Source organism: Dromaius novaehollandiae, chromosome Z (assembly GCF_036370855.1).
Source record: "Dromaius novaehollandiae isolate bDroNov1 chromosome Z, bDroNov1.hap1, whole genome shotgun sequence".
Lineage (NCBI taxonomy): Eukaryota > Metazoa > Chordata > Aves > Casuariiformes > Dromaiidae > Dromaius > Dromaius novaehollandiae.
The window spans coordinates 62,204,871-62,222,736 of record NC_088132.1 but is presented as its reverse complement, the minus strand read 5'-3'; the positions used below and the strand labels follow the sequence as shown (position 1 = coordinate 62,222,736).

The 17,866-nt window shown below is 40.8% G+C and overlaps 3 protein-coding genes across 12 annotated transcripts in view; 2 read left to right on the top strand and 1 right to left on the bottom strand.

The window, feature by feature from the left end:
* LOC135324989 (kinesin-like protein KIF2A) overlaps positions 1-3,633 on the top strand; it is a 59,164-nt gene extending 55,531 nt beyond the window's left edge. For all 6 annotated transcript variants that reach the window (XM_064502226.1, XM_064502227.1, XM_064502228.1 and 3 more), the window contains one exon: positions 1,840-3,633. In XM_064502226.1, coding sequence (XP_064358296.1) covers positions 1,840-1,925 — 86 coding nt within the window. In that variant the 3' untranslated portion in view covers positions 1,926-3,633. The remainder of the gene's footprint in view (positions 1-1,839) is intronic.
* On the bottom strand, positions 3,590-11,701 carry LOC135324990 (probable dimethyladenosine transferase). The gene is made up of 12 exons (XM_064502232.1): positions 11,554-11,701; positions 11,125-11,198; positions 10,241-10,327; positions 9,768-9,829; positions 9,569-9,662; positions 9,428-9,477; positions 8,753-8,876; positions 8,548-8,640; positions 7,712-7,776; positions 7,289-7,352; positions 6,734-6,840; positions 3,590-5,922 (listed from the first exon to the last, which is right to left on the bottom strand). The coding sequence occupies exons 1-12, from the start codon at positions 11,615-11,617 to the stop codon at positions 5,880-5,882; spliced, it is 927 nt and encodes a 308-aa protein (XP_064358302.1). The 5' UTR covers positions 11,618-11,701; the 3' UTR covers positions 3,590-5,879.
* Positions 11,702-13,548: 1,847 nt separating this feature from the next.
* LOC112987042 (importin-11) overlaps positions 13,549-17,866 on the top strand; it is a 107,309-nt gene continuing 102,991 nt past the window's right edge. For 3 of the 5 annotated variants that reach the window (XM_064502616.1, XM_064502619.1, XM_064502621.1), the window contains exons 1-2: positions 13,549-13,810; positions 14,645-14,703. The gene's annotated coding sequence lies outside the window, so the exon portion shown is untranslated. Of the gene's footprint in view, positions 13,811-14,644; positions 14,724-17,866 lie in introns of all 5 variants that reach the window. The other 2 variants (XM_064502617.1, XM_064502618.1) reach the window with 1 other exon arrangement.

Genomic DNA, 17,866 nt, shown 5'->3' with positions numbered 1-17,866 from the left:
TTACTAGCAGAAGAGTATGGTTATGTTTTCCCTTATGCTGTCCTGTAATGTCCTACGGAAGAAGCAGTTGCTCTGCTGCCTACAAGCAAGTTCACATGTTTGTTCGGTTCATCCTAGTTTAAAGGAAGAGCCTCTGCTTTATCTCCAGGAAGTACAAACTTGATCCTGCAGTTTTATTTTTCTTTTGCTTTGTTACAAAACAATAAAGGATGGAAAAAGAAAAGCCAAAAGGACTGTAGAAAAAAAGCAGGGGGAGGGGAGGAAGAAAAAGTAAAGCAATCAGGAACAGGTAGTAGGAGCTCCTGGTTCCTGCTGTGTTGCACCCTCTAATGTGACAGGGAGGCTGTTGTCATTTTTCAGTCTGTGTGTTTGGAATTGTATCAAGCCCTGAATAGCTTGGTTATTAGCATACCTTTTCCTTATCAGCATTGCATTTTGTCAGCCTCCCTTTGCTGGGGACAAATCACAGGTAATTTTTAGTGTCCAAAGTTGACTCTTTAGGATGTCTTCTAAAATCAGCTTATCAGCTTGGTACCTCATTCAGATGAATGGGAGTATATGGAGTCTCCCTTTTTGATTTTATATTCTGTATCTCCTTGGATTCCAGCACACGTACTATATTGGTGAAAATTGAAGGGGTTGTGGGTTTAGTTTGTTGTTGTTGGAACCGTGTTAGAAAGCACCTTAAAAGATAAAATCTTAGATTATACTCGGTTGGGATATCTGCTGTGGGTTAGAATAATACTTCAAGCAAATCAGATGTGGCTTGCTTACCCTGTAAGTTTATATTGGCCACAGTACACTTTAGCAAAGAACTAGAGGTACTTTCTTTTGCTTTTTATGAACTAGGTGATGGTTTCCACTTGGCAATAAGACAATGAACTAGGTGATGGTTTCCACTTGGCAATAAGACAATCTGAGACACCAGCAGTGGCAAAACACCAGTTTGACTCCCTGGTCTTTAAAAATTATTAGATACTGCTTTTGAAAAAAAGGTACAGGAGGCAAAGGCTATTTAGGAGAACCTTACTTCTTTACAGTCAGTGTGATACGTACACAGCTTTACAGGAGAGAAGAACTTTAAGTGAAAGATTCTTTTGCCCAGCAACATTTGTGTTCTGTTCATGGCACGTAATGGTCACTGAGTATTTCAGCTTCTATTCCTGTCATTTTGGGACTGATTCCTTTACAGTTTCATTTTGCTTTTGCTCTTCCCATTCTTGAGCTTATTACAGGGGAATGAGAAGGAGAGGAATAGAAATATGAAAGAATGCCATACTTCCTTTCTTGGGTTTCTCCAATTCTTATGTTAGGAGCAGTACATTTATCTATTTATGGTGAATATCTTCAAAAATTTAATCATGAATGCTTTTCTACATTCATGGTAAAATATAGAATAGAATTTACTCTGCTGGGTTTTAGAATGTACAGAAGTGACTGGTTGTACACCTAAGTACAATTTTGGATGCCTTTAAGGGTGGTTTGGAAGCTGCTGGGAAGGAGAAGGAAGTATGCTGTGTACTCTGTAAGTTAGAAGCAGAATGTAAGTGTGAACAGGTTACATGCTGGGAATGCAACTCTGCAGTTTCTAAATCTATCCTGCCCAGAGACAGGAGAAGCATCTAGGAAGGGACTGAGTTGCTAAGCAACTTGTTTGTATGGTGAGTATTGAATGTAAGCCTATCTCAATCCTCTTACAGTTTCTAGTCTCAGCTCTTTTTTTGTGAAGGAGTGTTCTTTGTTGTGCACTAGGGCAGGGATGTGGAGCATCAGAGCTTAGTTGCAAAATCTGTGTTGAGCACAAGCACATCAGTATTTATTCTCTCTTTTTCATTAAAGATAAAGTGAAATCTTTCCGGGCAGCTCTACAAGAGGAGGAACAGGCCAGTAAACAGATCAATCCGAAAAGACCACGTGCCCTTTGAAACGGGCCTTTGCTGCTAAAGGAATCCACGAACCCATACTGCTGTAGCACACATTTGTTACAAAACCCAGTGGCCGTAAGAACTCAACTACTTGAAAGTGTAAAAACTTTAGAAATGTCTGTGGAAATGTCCTGTTTCTTATTCACCTGAATGACATTTTCAGTTTTGTGTGAAATGCTCCTGTGATGTCTACAAAATGCTTCTAGACCAGACAGCACAACCATGCAGGGTTCAGATCTGTGAAGCACTTTGTTTAAAATATTTCATTTATTCAAATTGTGAATTTTATGTTTTGGAAATATTTGCCATGTTTTTAATAATGAAGTAAAACTGTGGCCATTAAAAATGTCACAGTATTTCCTTTTAACTATGTTCAGTTTTGTTACAAAGACCAGCTGTGCAGTTTTAAATTGTGTTTGCGTGCATGCACACCTCACTAGTGGTTGTACATAACTTCTCTTCTACAGACAGCTGTGCTCACCTCTTCCCATTCTGTGCCTTGGTGAAGGCTACTTAACCCTAAACATCCTCTTTATGAAGCACAGCCTTAATAAACAACATTCCTTATTTGTCAATGTAAATTACTTTTAGTGTGTGTACATTTTTAATGTGTTTTGAGACTTTTTTTTTTTTGGTGGCTAGTTCATTTCACAGGATGTGCCATATCATTTGAACAGGAACTGCAATAGCTGTTAGAGTGGACAAACAGCTGGACATTCCATCCTCCTTGTAAAAATCTGGAATCTAGATTTATTTGAATACCATAAAGAGTGGCTATATAATTCTAACATTTTCTCTGTAAAAAAAAACAAAAAACAAAAAAACAAATATAAATTAGTTGATGTATAATAAAGGGTAATGTTTAAGTACTGAGGAGAGTTGTATCTTAGGATAATGCAGATATACAATATGTGGTATGGTGTGATAATGCTGTCAGAATAAAGGTGCAGTCTGACCTCTACATATGGATAGGATAACTGTGAAAGTTCAGGGATCCAGCTAAAGAACTACATAGTACCCTTTTACATACTGTTAAAATTTGGCTTTTGATGCATGACAAACTTACATGTACATTAACTGTAGTTTGCAGGTAGTTGAGTAGTTCTGTTGCTTTAAAGAAAGTAGCTAATACCTATTTTTCCCTTGGTGCAGTGCCAGCAGCTGAAAAGTGGGGTGAAATTGCATCATTTGAGGATTTGCGCAATACCTCTACCTAGTGCTAATAGAAATCCCACAAATACCTGAATTCTCACAAATGGCGCCATGTGTATCGGCACTTTTTAGGTGGTGGCACTCAAGTTATTTTTGCAAGTCAATATCCCCCCAAAAGATTGACCTTTCCTGTAAGAACTTCTTGTCGAATGAAGAATTGTAGACCTCTCTAGGAGTTCTCCCTGTTTCCAGGAGCTCATATCAGCAGACTTTCCCTTGGAACTGTTTAAAAAAAAAATCACTTTTGGAATACAAGCCTGTTTGTGCCAGGGCTGGAGGGAAATAAAGGGAAGGCAATGAAAAGAGAGTTAAATGAGCCAGGAATTCTCGTAGTGTTTAATGTTTGTATCTCCCATAGGAAGGTAGGCTATGGGAAGCTCTTGTTGCATCATGGTTAAAAAAAAAAAATAAAAATCCTCCTATGTGTAAACATGAAAGCTGAAACAACAATGTAGATTTTACACAATGTGTTTAATAAATTAAGCTATTAAATGAATTACAGATGAGAATTTACTTCTACGCAAGTTATATTTTGCTTCGGGAAGGGTTTCACTTTGTAAACACGTCTGAGTTACATTTTGAAAAATATTTCAAAGGCCTCTGATTTCAGAGTGATTATTTACTTTTGGAAATGACCATTCTGTGCAAGCTTGTAATTTAGGAAGGAGTTCCCTGAAGCATTTTCCTGACCTTCGTTTTGCAGCAGCTCTCTGTGAAACATCACTGATCCTTCTGAGCATTTGTTTAAGAATGTCATTCATCACAGCTAGAAGGGGGGGGGGAAAAGTGAAATGGAAGGCAGTTGTTTTTGCAGTAGGTGATAGTACAGGTTAATTAGAATAACCCAGGCTTCTTCTTCTTCTTCTTCTTCTTTTTTTTTTTTTAAAGTTGCTCTAGAGGAATCTTACTTTCTAAATCCTCCAAAGATCGAGACATCCAACATGAGAAACAATCAGTTCACTGCTATTCCTCCATGCAAACCTACAGCCACAGACAGACTGGTTTATAGCAGGTACCAAAGAGGAGAGGCAGCAGCTTTTACTAAGCTTTGTAAATAATGTATCTAGCCCTGTCAGGAAACAGATATAAGAAAATCATGTGTCTAGCAGGAGGGATGTTAAACAGCCTTTGTTACAGGCCCGTGCTATAAAATGAGATTGACACCAATACTAAAATACAGCAAGAATATAGATACAAAACTAATATGGCTTTTTATGGCACTTTAAGTCCTGCAGCCCATTGCTATGATGGACTGGAATTACTTGAATTGGGCTCAGAGGAGCATATTTTGTTTCTTGTCCTGTAAAAGCATTTGAAAGTATTTTGAAAAGCGTGATACCTATCTCTACCACCTGCTCCTTCTGCATTGGTCTTGCCATATTTCTGTGCCTACCAACCATCACTCATAAATGTATTCTGTATGCAGGGAAGTAGCACTAAAATCATGAAATTATAGAGTAAACAAGCAATTCAGTTTTCCAAGCCCCTGTTTCAGGATGTCTGCAAATTCAAGTGGATGTTCCTGAATCAATGACTGTAGTAATGCAAGGAAACGTTCATACTTCTTAGATTTGAATAAAATGAAGTTAATGTGGGAGAAGTGGTTTTTTTGCTAATTTCATGCCTCTTCTCCATTTGCTATTGTATTTATGGAAGGACATATGCCATATATAAAACAAATGAGTCATGTTAGTACAGAGTCATGCCTTCAGTCCGGCATCGTGCTATGGAGTTTGTTCTGTCTTATGATTCAGAAAAAGACTAAGTATATTTTTTTAAAATGGCTGTTTTACGGAGTTAATGTAATCTTCCTTGGGTAAACTTTGCCATGGCGTTGGTAACAAATATATAATCCAGACTATATTGAGATACTTCAGTGAGTGTTTTTATCAAATGCAGGAATGCACTGCTTTGAGGCTCACAAAAAGCTTTCATCTAGGCTAAAACTCCCCTTTGTCTTGAATGGCAAAGTAGATTTCTCAATTGTCAATTCGAGCTGATTTTTTTTTTTTTTTTTTTTTGACAGGAAAACTTCTGTCCATGCCTATGAGTGCTGGTCACTTGGTACTTTACTGCTGTTTCCTATAGTGGTTCAATGGCAGTGAGGAAGGGGTAAAGGAGTTGCACAGTGGTAGTTCTAGGTAACCTCACTAACATTTTTGTAACCGAAATCAAGCCCAGAAGCTGCCCTTGTTTCTGAAAAACATATACCAAGATTTCTGTAAGAGAAACAGGTTACTAAACAGACTTGGATTGCTGGTAGCTACCAAAGGACAAATGGAAAAGACAAGCATTTCGGATGAAAAGAAAATGTTTAAATATACTTAAAAAGAAACAAACGAAACAGCTACAAATCTGTTGTTGTTGTCATCCAAACCAGAATTCAGAGTTGTACTGTGAATACTGCAAGAACATAGAGATGAAGTCCATGAACAGACAACACAGATCTCAGTTATGGCAGCATCAATCCACATGTCAGTGGGATATATTTGAAAATGTGCAGTCACATGGAAGTCCAACACCTCACTTTGGTCCTGAAAGGATTTAACGCTTTTAAAATATAGAGCAGCAGCTTCTTCCTGTTATCTGTATTGTACCTAATGTTCTTAAAAAGACCCAGGATATGCATGCCATGTTCCGTTTGTTGCTTTTGCAAAAAGATATTGTCCCACAGCAGTCACTCTGGCTTCAGTAAGACTTAGATGACAAAATACGGAATATCTTTCATTCTTCTGAGGGAACCTATGAGAAATGGATGCCTTCTGAATTGAAGCCATGCAGTAGTCTGAAAAAAATGAAAAATTTATGTTACAGTTTCTACTCATTTATACTTCAGATAAAATCATTTCCAAGCCACTCTGGTAAAGAGCATAGGACAAAGAAAGCAAGCAGTCATAAAACCTATTGTTGCTGTTCAGCTGCTATGAAGAATTGTTATAAAGCTTACATCAAAGATTAGTAGCAAACTGTGCAGTTTTAGAAATGCAGATACATTTCTAGTGCAATTATTCATACTGCATCCTACCCAATTTACTACATTTCTTGAAAGCACAGTAGCTGCACTACTTGTTACACTGAGGAACAGCTAGGAATGTCATCTTGAATTAGAAGATGATTGCTGTTGCCAATTAAATTAACTGACCAGAAGGAAGAGCAGAATACAGTCATTAATTACATAATTAACATTTCCAAATTATGTTGTAGATTAAGGCCTAATCCTCAAGACAGAAAGAAAAGGAAGGGTTGTGCAAGTCACCAAGGAAATTTATAATAACCAATTTTGTTATTAGAACCATTTTTAAAGGGGATGTAGATGTGTCTAGTATATAAATCATAAAAGCAGGGATCTTAAGCTAGTTGCTTCTCAATACTGTAAGCAGTTAAAATACATAAAGGGCTTTTATATATAGGATTTATATATAGGGTTTAAGTTTTCCTTCATATTCAGGACTGGAAGCAAGGAGTATGTGTTATTCAGAGGATAGGAGGGATAGTAATATTCCTACCTAATACAGTAGGAATCTGCTCTGCATAGGTATGGATGCAGACAGAATTTGAAGAAGCTTAAAAGGAAGGCATAAAAAGAACAGATTTACCTAATAAAGTCATCTATATCCATTGAACGGGCTCGTTTTTCAGAGTAACCTGTATTTTTTAAGACTGTCTGTATTTTCTCTGCAATTTTGAAATTTTCTGGTATCTCCTGGCAAGAGAAGATCAGATACAAATTAGTTTTTCATTCATAGCATATAAAAAGGTTAAAATTAGTTTAAGTTGTCTATTCTCTTCCTGCTTTTAGAAGAGTTTTTGTTTCAAGTGATCTAATTAAGTTCTCTTTTTTTCCTTTAAGGATTAATATGTACTTGTGCGTGGATTTTTATACCTCAACTCATTCACTGTAAATGAATGACCAAAAATATGGCCAAGCAATATATTAACAATATCCTCAGTTTTTATTTTTTGCACTGTATTTTAGAAACACTTTTACATTTTTCTTTGAAGAACACAGTGATGTTCCTCCCTACCCCAAACTCTTTTGGAAAAGCTTTAACATTTTAAGGTATTCCATGCTAATTTTTTACTCTTACAAATGTTAGTGCTTGGGTCACACTGCACAGAAGTAGAATTTAATACATTAAAAAGGCACTTACTGTATTATGTAAGGAACAATGAATTCGGTAATTATGATCCAACAGCTGCTCTACAGCACTTGATCTGAAAGAAATGCAAAAGTCTAGAGTGAAAACTGATTTTTAACTGGTTCTTTTGACTTGAGTGGTTGTTAGTCCTCACTATAAAAAGAAACTGTATTGACTACACAGAGCTGATCATTTGGAACAGCTGCCTAGTAAAGAGTTTTCTTTTAAAGGTTTCACTTTAGAAGAGTTTCTAACACCAGTATAAATTCTCCGTTATTATTTATCTCAGACTATTCCAGCATCTGCATTACAAGCCTCTGTGGACAGAACTCATTTCAGACCAGTGTAACACTACTAGGCATTTGCAAAAAAGAAATGGTTAACTGGACAGACTCCAAAACTTTGAAAAGCTGCCCTCCAATAGAATTTACTTACTTGAATGCTGCAGAGAGTGTCTTGTTTTTCCTAACAAAGGCTATCCTTACCAGACCATCCCATTCCTGAAATTAAAAAGCATACAGTATTTACTGAAAGGAATACACAGCTGCTACAAAAAGTTAAGAACAAACACTACTGACAATTTCACAACAGTAACATAAAGAAAATAATCTTTTCAGGAAAATATCTTTCTAACCAATCTTTTTATTTTCTCCTCTACATATATTGCTTTGCACATCACCCACAAAAACATTTGAATTGTTCTTTTTTGTGGATGGGCCTATCGGACAGATCTTACTTGCTCAGAAGGCAAGTAGTTGAAGAAAATCTGACTAATTCTGGGCTAGGTTGATCTGGTCTTGAAGATCAAAGCATTTTAAAAATTAAGAAGACTATCATGTAACTTCTGTCTTCTGAGACTATACACAATCATCTGAAGATGAGAGTTCTCGTAGACACTCTTTTGGTCATAAGCAACAATCACATCATCGGACAGAACAGTCTCTTGGAGTTAATAAAGGGGAATGAAAAGGACATTATTACTAGCAACTCCCCAATTGACATGGAGATGATACCTCAGTCTTTGAAGTGTTGTAAGAAAAGCTGCACCTGAGTTGATGGTGGCACATTCTTCAAGTAATGTCCTAATGCAAACCTGATGAAGCGGGGGCGGGGAGGGATAAGTATTTTGGAATTCCATAAATGCCAATGGATAGCTGGTACTTAGTAAACTAGTGTGAAGACAGCATGTGGAATTGACTAAGAAATGAAATGAAAATTAAGTAATAACCATATCTAGTAACAGCAGTAGTAGTAGAGTATATAATAGTCACCTGAAAATTGATAGGCGGTGGTGGGTTCTTTGGCTCTATTCTGACAACACTGGATTCAACTTTAGGAGGGGGCCTGAAGTTGTTCTTGCCAACCTGTTAGTCAGGAGAAGTCAGGCACCTGTATAAGTTAGCAGTAAATCCTCACATTCTTAAAAACAACATTCTTCTCTCTTTGATAAGCGGTAGCTAACACAGAATGACGTACCTTCATCAGATGGTCCACACGAGCTAATAACTGAGTATTAATAGAGAGTCTGCAGTATAGTTTAGTCCCTGGTTTTGCAACCAAACGAAGTGCAAATTCCCTTTGAAACATAAGTATTGCACACCTGAGAATTACAGAAATGAGCAAATGAATTCTAAGTCTTCTCAGCTTTTAAGTCAAAAGCCAACTAAACACAGCTTTCCCCTCAACACTTACAAGCAGTAAAAGTCTGACATACATGCACACTCTGCCTTAATCACCTCGGTACGATCAGTAAAATTAGCAGTTCAATGAGAAAAATCAAGAACTGCTGACATACTGAACTACACACAGAAGTACATAGCCAATTATATTTTTAATAGATTAGACAATACAAACTATCTTAGCTTCAACTTTACCACCCTTACTTCCTAAGGTAGAAAGGCATTTGAAATGCTACATGCCCTGTTTACCCTATTTTCATCAGTTGGACAACTCGCTAATGCAAAGAATAAATTTTCTCAATACTTCAATAAATACCAGTTTCCAGGTGTTGGCAACTTACATATTATACAAAACTTTCGGTGTGGATCTGATACACCGAACTGGTATTCTATGAAGTAAATAATCTGGTGGGATTATATGTAAAATTAATCTTTTCAGTTAGAAAGGCCAGAGATCTATTCTTCCACATACCTGAAGAAAGGTCTATGAAGCAACAATTTGAAAACGAAGGGTGAAGAAATCTGAGGAAAAGAATAATATCATTAGTATGCCTTCTGAGCAATTATCATTAAAAAAAAAAAAAAAGCCACGCTCAGATTGTTTTGTCCATACCTGATAAGGCAAGTTAGCTACACACGCATCAAAGAATGGTAAATCTGTTTTCAACACATCTCCAACCTTGATTTCAAGTTTGTTTGCTAGACACCTGTGGGGAAAATACACAGTAGTTATCTTCCAATAGGCATGTTGCTGAAGTTTTTGCCAAGGCAGTTCCACTGCTTTAAGCGCTATTTCCACTGTTGGTACTTACGTGCCCTGGACTCTCTTCTGAAGTTCACCCACAAGTCTAGGGTCAATTTCACAAGCAATAACCTGAAAAGCACAGCATATATTTGCAATTTTCTACATCAACTCCTTCTAACTGGGATTAGAACTTCAGTTGTAAGAAACTATAGATAACTATTGCTAAAAAATTAAATAATTCTTACGTATTTCCTGTTATGCTATGCACTTTTTCCTATCACAACACATAAAAGGCTTATCATGTAAATAGATAACAGCAATACAGTTTGACAAAACAATATATTATTTACATGAACACGGTCAAAAATTCCTTGGAATTATGTAAGTTTTAAGAAAAAAAATACGTAAAGTGATTCTGCTTCTTTGAATCAGTTCACAGAATAGCCTCCTGTCTGGTTATAGCCTAAGCCATACCGTTGTTTTGGTATGTCGGGGGGGGGGGGTGTGTGGAGGCATGGGCAGTGGGGAGATCACACTTACTTTTTTTACTTTCTCTAACATTTTCACTGTCAGGTTACCGGTTCCAGGGCCTACTTCCAGAATGACATCTGTACGTCGTAACGCAGCCTAGGAACAAATGGCATTTCACTATTTTTCTAAAACTGATTCCAAGCAATCATTTAATTTTAAAATGAAACATACATGCAGCTCAATAAAAGGCTAAATTCAGCTAACAGTGGTGCAAAAATGTCATTTAGAAGAGGGAAACAGTGAAAACAAGAGTATCCTGGGCTGAACACAGAAAAATAAACAAATAGCCTCATTTTAAAAAATGCAACAATGTAAGAACTATAGTATAGAAGGAAGGTCCCTTCAAAACCATAAAAAGGACACTGATTCAGGGAACAGAACAATGCATTAAGGTGTGTTTTCCAAATAAAATTTCAATTTTTTACTGTGCAAGCTGTACAGGAAGCCAATATTCTACAGTATAAAGGAATGGCATCCACTTGACAACCTAGAAACCTGCTCTCAAGTCAATCATTTCATTCACTCACCTGGTTTCACAGCAGCATGCTGAATAAAGTTCTCAGCTCTAGGGATGGCAATTATTGTGTGCATATTCAAAGGAGCAGGCCTTTCCCCATCACCAATATGTTAATCTTTTGAATGCCTCAATATTATTTTCAAAGCTCAAGGTCAGCTGTCACATAACAACAACTGACAAAGACTAACTATTCAGATTCTTCAAAACGAATGTGTGACACTGAGCTGTAAAACTACATAGTGATTTCTTAAACCTTGCTTTCCCTTGTTAAAGTTTGAAGTAGTATTTCAGACCACATGGGAGCACTTGTTTAAAAAATAAAGTCCAAAATCACACTACTGCTATAGCTGTGGTCACGAGGGCAGCAGTCACCGACCTTCTCGATGATGCTGTTGACGATGAGGGGGTTTTTCAGGATGTGCTGGCCAGCTCCGGTGTTGAACAGAATTCCTGCGGTGAAGGACAACCAGAGCACTAGAGTTACTGACGGTGAAAATACATCGAGCGGAAACTTAGCAAGAAACTTTTATATAAAGCAGTAAGGGTTTATACAGCTATAGCAGCCATTCACGCTTCTCTCACCGCCCGTGCCCAGCTGGGAAGAGCCGCTCCCGGACCCGCTCCCGGACCCGCTCCCGGACCCGCTCCCGGACCCGCTCCCGGACCCGCGCCGGCCGCCTCCCGGCCCGCGGTCCCGCCGGCGGCGGGGCCAGGCCGCAGCCCGGCCCCGGGGCCGCCGCCGCCGCAGCCGAGACACGAGGCAGGGCCCAGCCCAGCGCTGCGGCGGGAGCCGCCCCGCACTCACCGGTGCCGCCGCCGCCGCCGCGGCGCTCCTGCCGAGACGGCTTCTCCGCCCGCGCTTTGGGCATGGCGAGCGCCGGGCCGCCACGCACGCGACCGCCTCCCGCCGTGGGCCCCGGGGACTACAGCTCCCAGGGAGCACCGCGGCGGGACTTGCTGGCGCCGGGATTGCGCGTCACCGGGAGGCGGGGCCTGGGAAGGGGCCGCGCCCTCTTCGCGGAGCCGCGGTGGCTGGGCGGGGAATGGAGAGACGCGGCCGGAGGGGGCGGCGAGGGGCCGGGGTGGCCCTTTGCGCCAGCTCTGCCGCGTCCCGCCAGCACTTCTGATCCCGGCTGCCGGGGGCGCTCCCTGAGACGTACTCTGCAGTAGTGCTGTCTTTGAAGGTTAAAAAAGCCTAACCGTAAGGCTAAACGGTAGCACGTAGCATCTGGTATCTTTTATCCCGAGCTGTCTCAAGAATGGACTCTTCAACGGGGTTATTAGAAAGAGCCAAGCCAAGTAACCCCTGAAACAGCACGGTTTAGCAAAGCATTGGTTTAATTGACAAAAATTAGCATTATAGGTCGCTTTCCAGACAGAAGTACCCCTTAGGAAAAGCAGTTTCTCTTGCTCCAAGTCATTTCCCCCTTCTCTTAAATTAATAATAAATCTTAAAATTTAACCTAATCTTCAAATATACCTAAAATGTAGGTATATTTTAACATTTGATCAGTGGCTCAAATCCTGCTGGCTGTTGGTCAACCACCAGTTAAGCTGACAGGGTTCGTGTGTGATTTTACTGGAACTGTCAATTGCTCTGAAAACGGAGTGGGGGGATGCCACTGGGAAAGCCACATCACTGCCTGTATCTGTAATAGCTGCTGGTCTAGCTCTACTTGTGCTGTTGTCTGTTGGCAAATTTCAGTATGATGTCAATATTTCCTGATGGTTACATGAGTTGTTTCACTGAGTTTGACTTTGCCAAAGAGACTGCTCTGCTGATTTCTACTCAGGGCACACAGCTAGCGATGACACCAGCAGTGAACTGTCAGGATCAATTCCGCATTTCTACAAATCGTTTGAACAGTCAAATAAAAGAAATCAAATCATCATTTTCTTGATAGGTTACCGAGGTATCTTGGTACACCTGTAACACCTGGCATATGGCACAGAACAGTGCCAATACAGCATTATTAAGTTGTTCATATGACCATTTGGATCAGAGTATGAAGAGTGTCAGCCACTTATGAGCTATTTGAGAATGTGTGTGTTAGTGTTGCTATAAATTATTTCCTCTTTTCTCTTATGTATGGGAATATACATACTCCTAACATGATAAAGAACGTTTTCCTAGCTAATTGCACATTATTTGGTGCACGGAACAGTAAGGGGGAGCCAATTACATGGCAATAAAACAATGTTTAAACAGCCAGTGCGGTAATTAACCCAGAACAATATCCATTCCAGGTTGTTGTGCATGAGTAGAACCCTGGAAAAATGGAGGAAGAAAAGGTGAAAATTGAAATAGCCAGGGGGAAGACCTGTAGGGGCTACACTTCCATACAGTAGCTCCAACTCCTTATTCAGTTGTACTACCTACAGATACCAGAGTTTGACATACAGATTCCATCAGGTACTTTTTCAGTGTTTGTTATTCCCCAAAGCAAACAAAACATCTAGTTATCTAACATTAGACACCTGAAATATTTTCAGATTCAGTATAAGTTGTTATATAAACATAAGACACATTTGTACTACAGCCTCTCTACACCATTCTCCCTTGTCCAGCTATGACGGTTCAGCAAACGAGGTAATACGTGAGTAAAACTCTGTCAAAAGTTCTCATCGCCCGCCATTACTTTCAATCGTTTACCCCTCCAAACTGCCCCCCGCGGGCAGGCGTTAGCTCGGGACCGCAACACCCCCGCCCGCCCCGCCGCCGCTCGACAGCCGCAGGCGTCACGCGCTGCCGCGTGCCAGCAGCCCCGCCCCTTTCCCGCCCAGGCCACAGCGAGTCTCTGCCCCAGCGGCGGCAGGCGCATGCGCGAGAGAGGGCGCGCCGGGCCCGCTCGTCCCGCTGCCCGACGGCCCCGAGAGCGTCCGCACGCGCCGCGGGGAGCGTCAGTCGCGTGTCGCGGGGGCGATGACGTCAGCGGCGGCGCGCCGGGGGAGGCGGGGTGCTGCAGCGGCAGCAGCTGGTCCCGGCTCGTGGCGCGAGCTTCGGAATAGGCGGGGGTCGCGCGCGCCAGGCCCGCTCCGCGCGCGGCGACGCGAGCCGAACGGTGGGTGAGCCGCGTCGCCTCCCGCCGCCGCGGCCCTGCGCCGGCCCGCGGCGCGGCCGAGCTGCCGGGACGGGGACGGGGGCGGTGGCGGTGGCGGCGGCGGCGGCGGCGGCGGGGCCCGAGAGCGCGCGGGGCCCCGAGCCGCGGCTGCGACCCGTCGCCGTGGCGGGGCTGGCGGGCTCCCGCGTGCCTCGGCGTGCGCGGGCGGGCGAGAGGGCGCGGCGCGGAGCCGGTTGGTGCTGGGCCCGGGCGGGCTCCCGGGGCGGGCGGCGGGCAGGCCGCGGAGAGCGGCGGTGAAAGGGAGAAAGCGACTTTGGCTGAGGCCGGGAAATGGGCTGGAGGTAGGAGCTGCTCAGGTTTTTCGTGTCGGGGACGAAGGAATCGTGCAGTTGGACTGCGCTGTGCGATGCCCCTCCTGGCATCTTTTAGCTGTTTTTATCTGCTCCTGCTATCATCGTTTGCATTTTAATTTGAAGTATCAGGTCTGTTTATCACTGGTGCAGCATTGCTTTTCTGCTCATGTATTTTTTTTATGCTCATGTGCTGATTTCTTTAGGCCACCAAGGGTAAGGGGAACTCACCATTATTTTTTTTGTTGTTCAGTGCTGTCAAAGTATTTTCTTTGACTACAGAAAAAAAGAAGAGCTGTTACCTGGTTCCATGGAGCTATTTTGTCATTTCTCATTGAAACAATTTTCAGTCTGGATAAGATGGGAAGGCATCAGAAGAAGTGACGCATTAAGCAGCACAGTTTGTTGATAGAACTTGTGTTTTGCAGAAATGAAAAAAGCAAGCACTGTCCTTTCATTAAAGGTGACTATTTTCTTCCTACAGGGTTTTGAAGAACAGCAGTTGAGGCCTTACAGGAAAGCAGCTTCTTCCCAGAATCAAAGGCAGGTTCAGTGCAGTAGCAGTGAGTTATTTCTTCATTTTGTGTCATCTTAGAAAATGGTAATGTGTGTTATGCAAGAGCATGGCCCTACATGCAGTACCGACGTTGCTTCCAATGTATGCTACTACGTACATTGCTGTGTAACAGCTCAGATGATGTCTGCAGTGCATTCGGCATGGCTTTCAAATTGACATTCTTAATATTAAGAGTACTTCAGTCTTTATAAGTAGCATGTTCCTTATGAATTTTGACTTCTTGAAACTTAAAGGCTTCATCACTGTCTGCTTTTTTCCCTCTCATTCTTCTGTTGTACCATTATGTAGAAATGCATTTCATACCATATGCATAAAATAAGAAAAGTTCCTGTTACCCAAACCCTACATATAATACACTTTAAAACTGTATTATCAGCAACTGGTTTTAACTGTGTACTGAAATGGCTTATAGCCTGTTTCAGAGGATGAAGGCAGACTGGAACTGAAGTTTCTATTTCAGCTGTTGCATACCAATTTGTTATGAAGTGTTCTGTTTGTTTTTGACAATCTGTTTGTTAAGATGGAGTGAACTATAAAGAAGTAAAAGCAATAAGATTAGTCTTGTGAAATTTGTCATCCTATAAGCTTACTATCAAACATTTAAAATATTCTTCCGTCGTCTCTGTGTGCGCCTTTGGCTCTTTCTGTGTTATGAATACTGAACCCTATGATGGAGTTTCTTCTGAGCTTATATCTAAGCAAATTCCTCAGGAGTGGTCTTACTGTAATCTTATAATGCCTATTGTTTGTGTTAGGACTTCTTGATCAGTTTTGTGTTTTCCATTTAACCCAAGAGGCCATTCTTCTTGCCCTAAGTGTTTTATAGCATAATCAGAGTTCCTTTTCTAAATATCAGTCAGCTTCCCTTATTGTTGTCCTATATTCCTAGGCTTTCCCTTCTTATTCTGTGTTCCTTTATCTCTGGTGTTTTCTGCTGCTTATGTTGATTTTCAGACCTAACTTTTAGTTTTAATGTTGTAATTTTATAAAAGTAGATCTGTAGAAGTTCTGTTCCTCTATTTCTGTTAGTAGCAATATGGACACAAACCCTGTAACTCTTCCTTAGACTTTTTCACTTTTCTTCTTTGCTATGGCTTAGATTGGGTAAGGAGTAAACAGCTTTTTTCATTAAAGTTAAGAGAAATTAATTGTTCTGGAAAATATCAGCTAAGGATGGTAGTGGTAGTACCTTGAATAGCCAGGATACTGGTAGCTTTTTTTGTTTTTACTGCTCAGTAGGAATGCTAAGGTATGACATAATTGATACAGGTAATACAGTGATAGAGAACAGACTCATATAGGGGTGTTTCTTGAGTGATGGAGGGGCTGGTATAACTACCAACTGTTCCTGAAATTGGCAAAATCCTTAAAAGCATTGCTAATATGTCATGTTAGCATCAGGAAGAATGCTAGCATTCTCATTAGACTCATTTGCTCAGAAGGGGACCCGAAAGTGGTTCTTGTGGCTTTTTAGAATGGAAACTTTGTTTCTCTTCTTTAAAGCAAATATGCTTAAAACACCCACCTTAAGTCATGCAGTGAAAAAGAACAGAGAACAGTGGCTATTTTGAATGCGGGAATCTAGGTGTGACTAGACTCTTCAGCTAGTGCAGTTGAGGCATATACTGTAATCAAGGGCAAACTCAAGTGTGATGAAGCAGTTGTCATGTTTGATTCTTTGGAGACACTAGCTTGAATGATCAGATATCATTTTCAGTTGAGTTAATCTGGACAAAGAAAGCTTAGCCTTTAGTGCGCGTCCAGAGTAGGGCTCAAGAGTGCATGAGTCATTCAGCCACAGTACTTCTAGCTGAAAATGCATTTTTGAATATATTTTATTTTTTCAAAAAGTAAATGGAAAGGTAGCTGAACAGACCAGTTACTTGTTAGCAAAATCGTGTCACAGGAAGATCAAACAATAGGAAAGACCTAGATCAGGGTTTGGCTCAGTCTGCTTGTGAGTGCCATTCTCCTGGCACTTACTTACTACTGGTGACTGCTAAAGTTATAGGTGACTATTAAATCATCTTTTCGCCTCTCACTGTGCTGAGGGGTGGCATTTGGTGTATTGTATATCTTCTGGATAATAGCTATTTGATACTCCATCTATTTCATCTGCTGCACTGGGAAGCCTTGTGGTACTTGTTGAACTATGAGTTAAGCTCTGCAAGTATTCAGTAGACAATATATTGTTTATTTTATATATTTCTGCTCATGTATACTTGGAGGTGATGCAGATTTTCTTCCTTGTCTGAAAAACAATGTTTTTATGATGTGCGTAAGTTTCACTGTCAATTAGGTGTCAAACCTAGTTGGGTCCTGTCTGCATGAATTGGTGTCACGAAAGTATCTGTATATGACAATAATGAAAACTGTGTTGTAGGGGATCCCATTAACACATAAGATGTGAGCTATTGTCTTGATTCAGTTATCTTTACAAAGCATATGCAGAGGTTAAGTTTATTCTCAAGAGAAATCTTGTTCATGAGGAGGGATTATAAGGACTTTATCCTAGGGCTGAAATTGCATGTGACAAATCTCTCTGGCTTGACACTGCTGAGAGTCCTATATTCCTCCTTTCTCCCTTAGCCAGTGTGGTGCGTTTTGGACCATGTACTCAGGTGGCTCAACTTGCCAACTTTGCAAAAAAAAAAACCTAACAGTTTTCTGTATGATTAGTGAGTTCACCTGGCTTAGCAAGAAGTCTAGTGAGGACCAGAGCTAGTGCAAGGAAAGGAGTGGAAAGACAAAAAGGTGAGGAAAGGGAGAAGCTGGGGCCTGGAGGGAGTGGAGAAAAGGGAAAAAGAGGGTCCCTCTTTCAGGGTAGTTTCTAGGTTGGGGATGTAGTAATATGTAACTTTGCTCTAAGTCCATATTCTGTTTTGGTGAGACAACAAAACGAAAGTAGATTAATATAAAAGATTGTACCCCAGCTTTAGGAATTAGCTTTACTTGAAAGTTCACTAGTCGAAGGGAACATTGAAGTCATATTGAAGACATGCTGTTGTTCTGTTTTTCTGTATGTGCCTCCAAACTTGGCAATTGGTTATTCTTAAATTCTTTTTTCCCTTAAGAATGATTTTTAGGAGAAAAGGGATCCTTGTCAATACAACAGCATTCAATTTCACC

What these genes read in the sequence shown, in the direction of transcription:
- LOC135324990 (XM_064502232.1), bottom strand. Translation starts at nt 11,617, where the DNA reads ATGCCCAAAGCGCGGGCGGAGAAGCCGTCTCGGCAGGAGCGCCGCGGC. An exon ending in TCAACAGCATCATCGAGAAG is followed by an intron (nt 10,328 to 11,124) that starts GTCGGTGACTGC and finishes ATTTGTTCCTAG; the next exon opens with GCTGCGTTACGACGTACAGA. An exon ending in CAGAAGAGAGTCCAGGGCAC is followed by an intron (nt 9,663 to 9,767) that starts GTAAGTACCAAC and finishes TTTTCCCCACAG; the next exon opens with GTGTCTAGCAAACAAACTTG.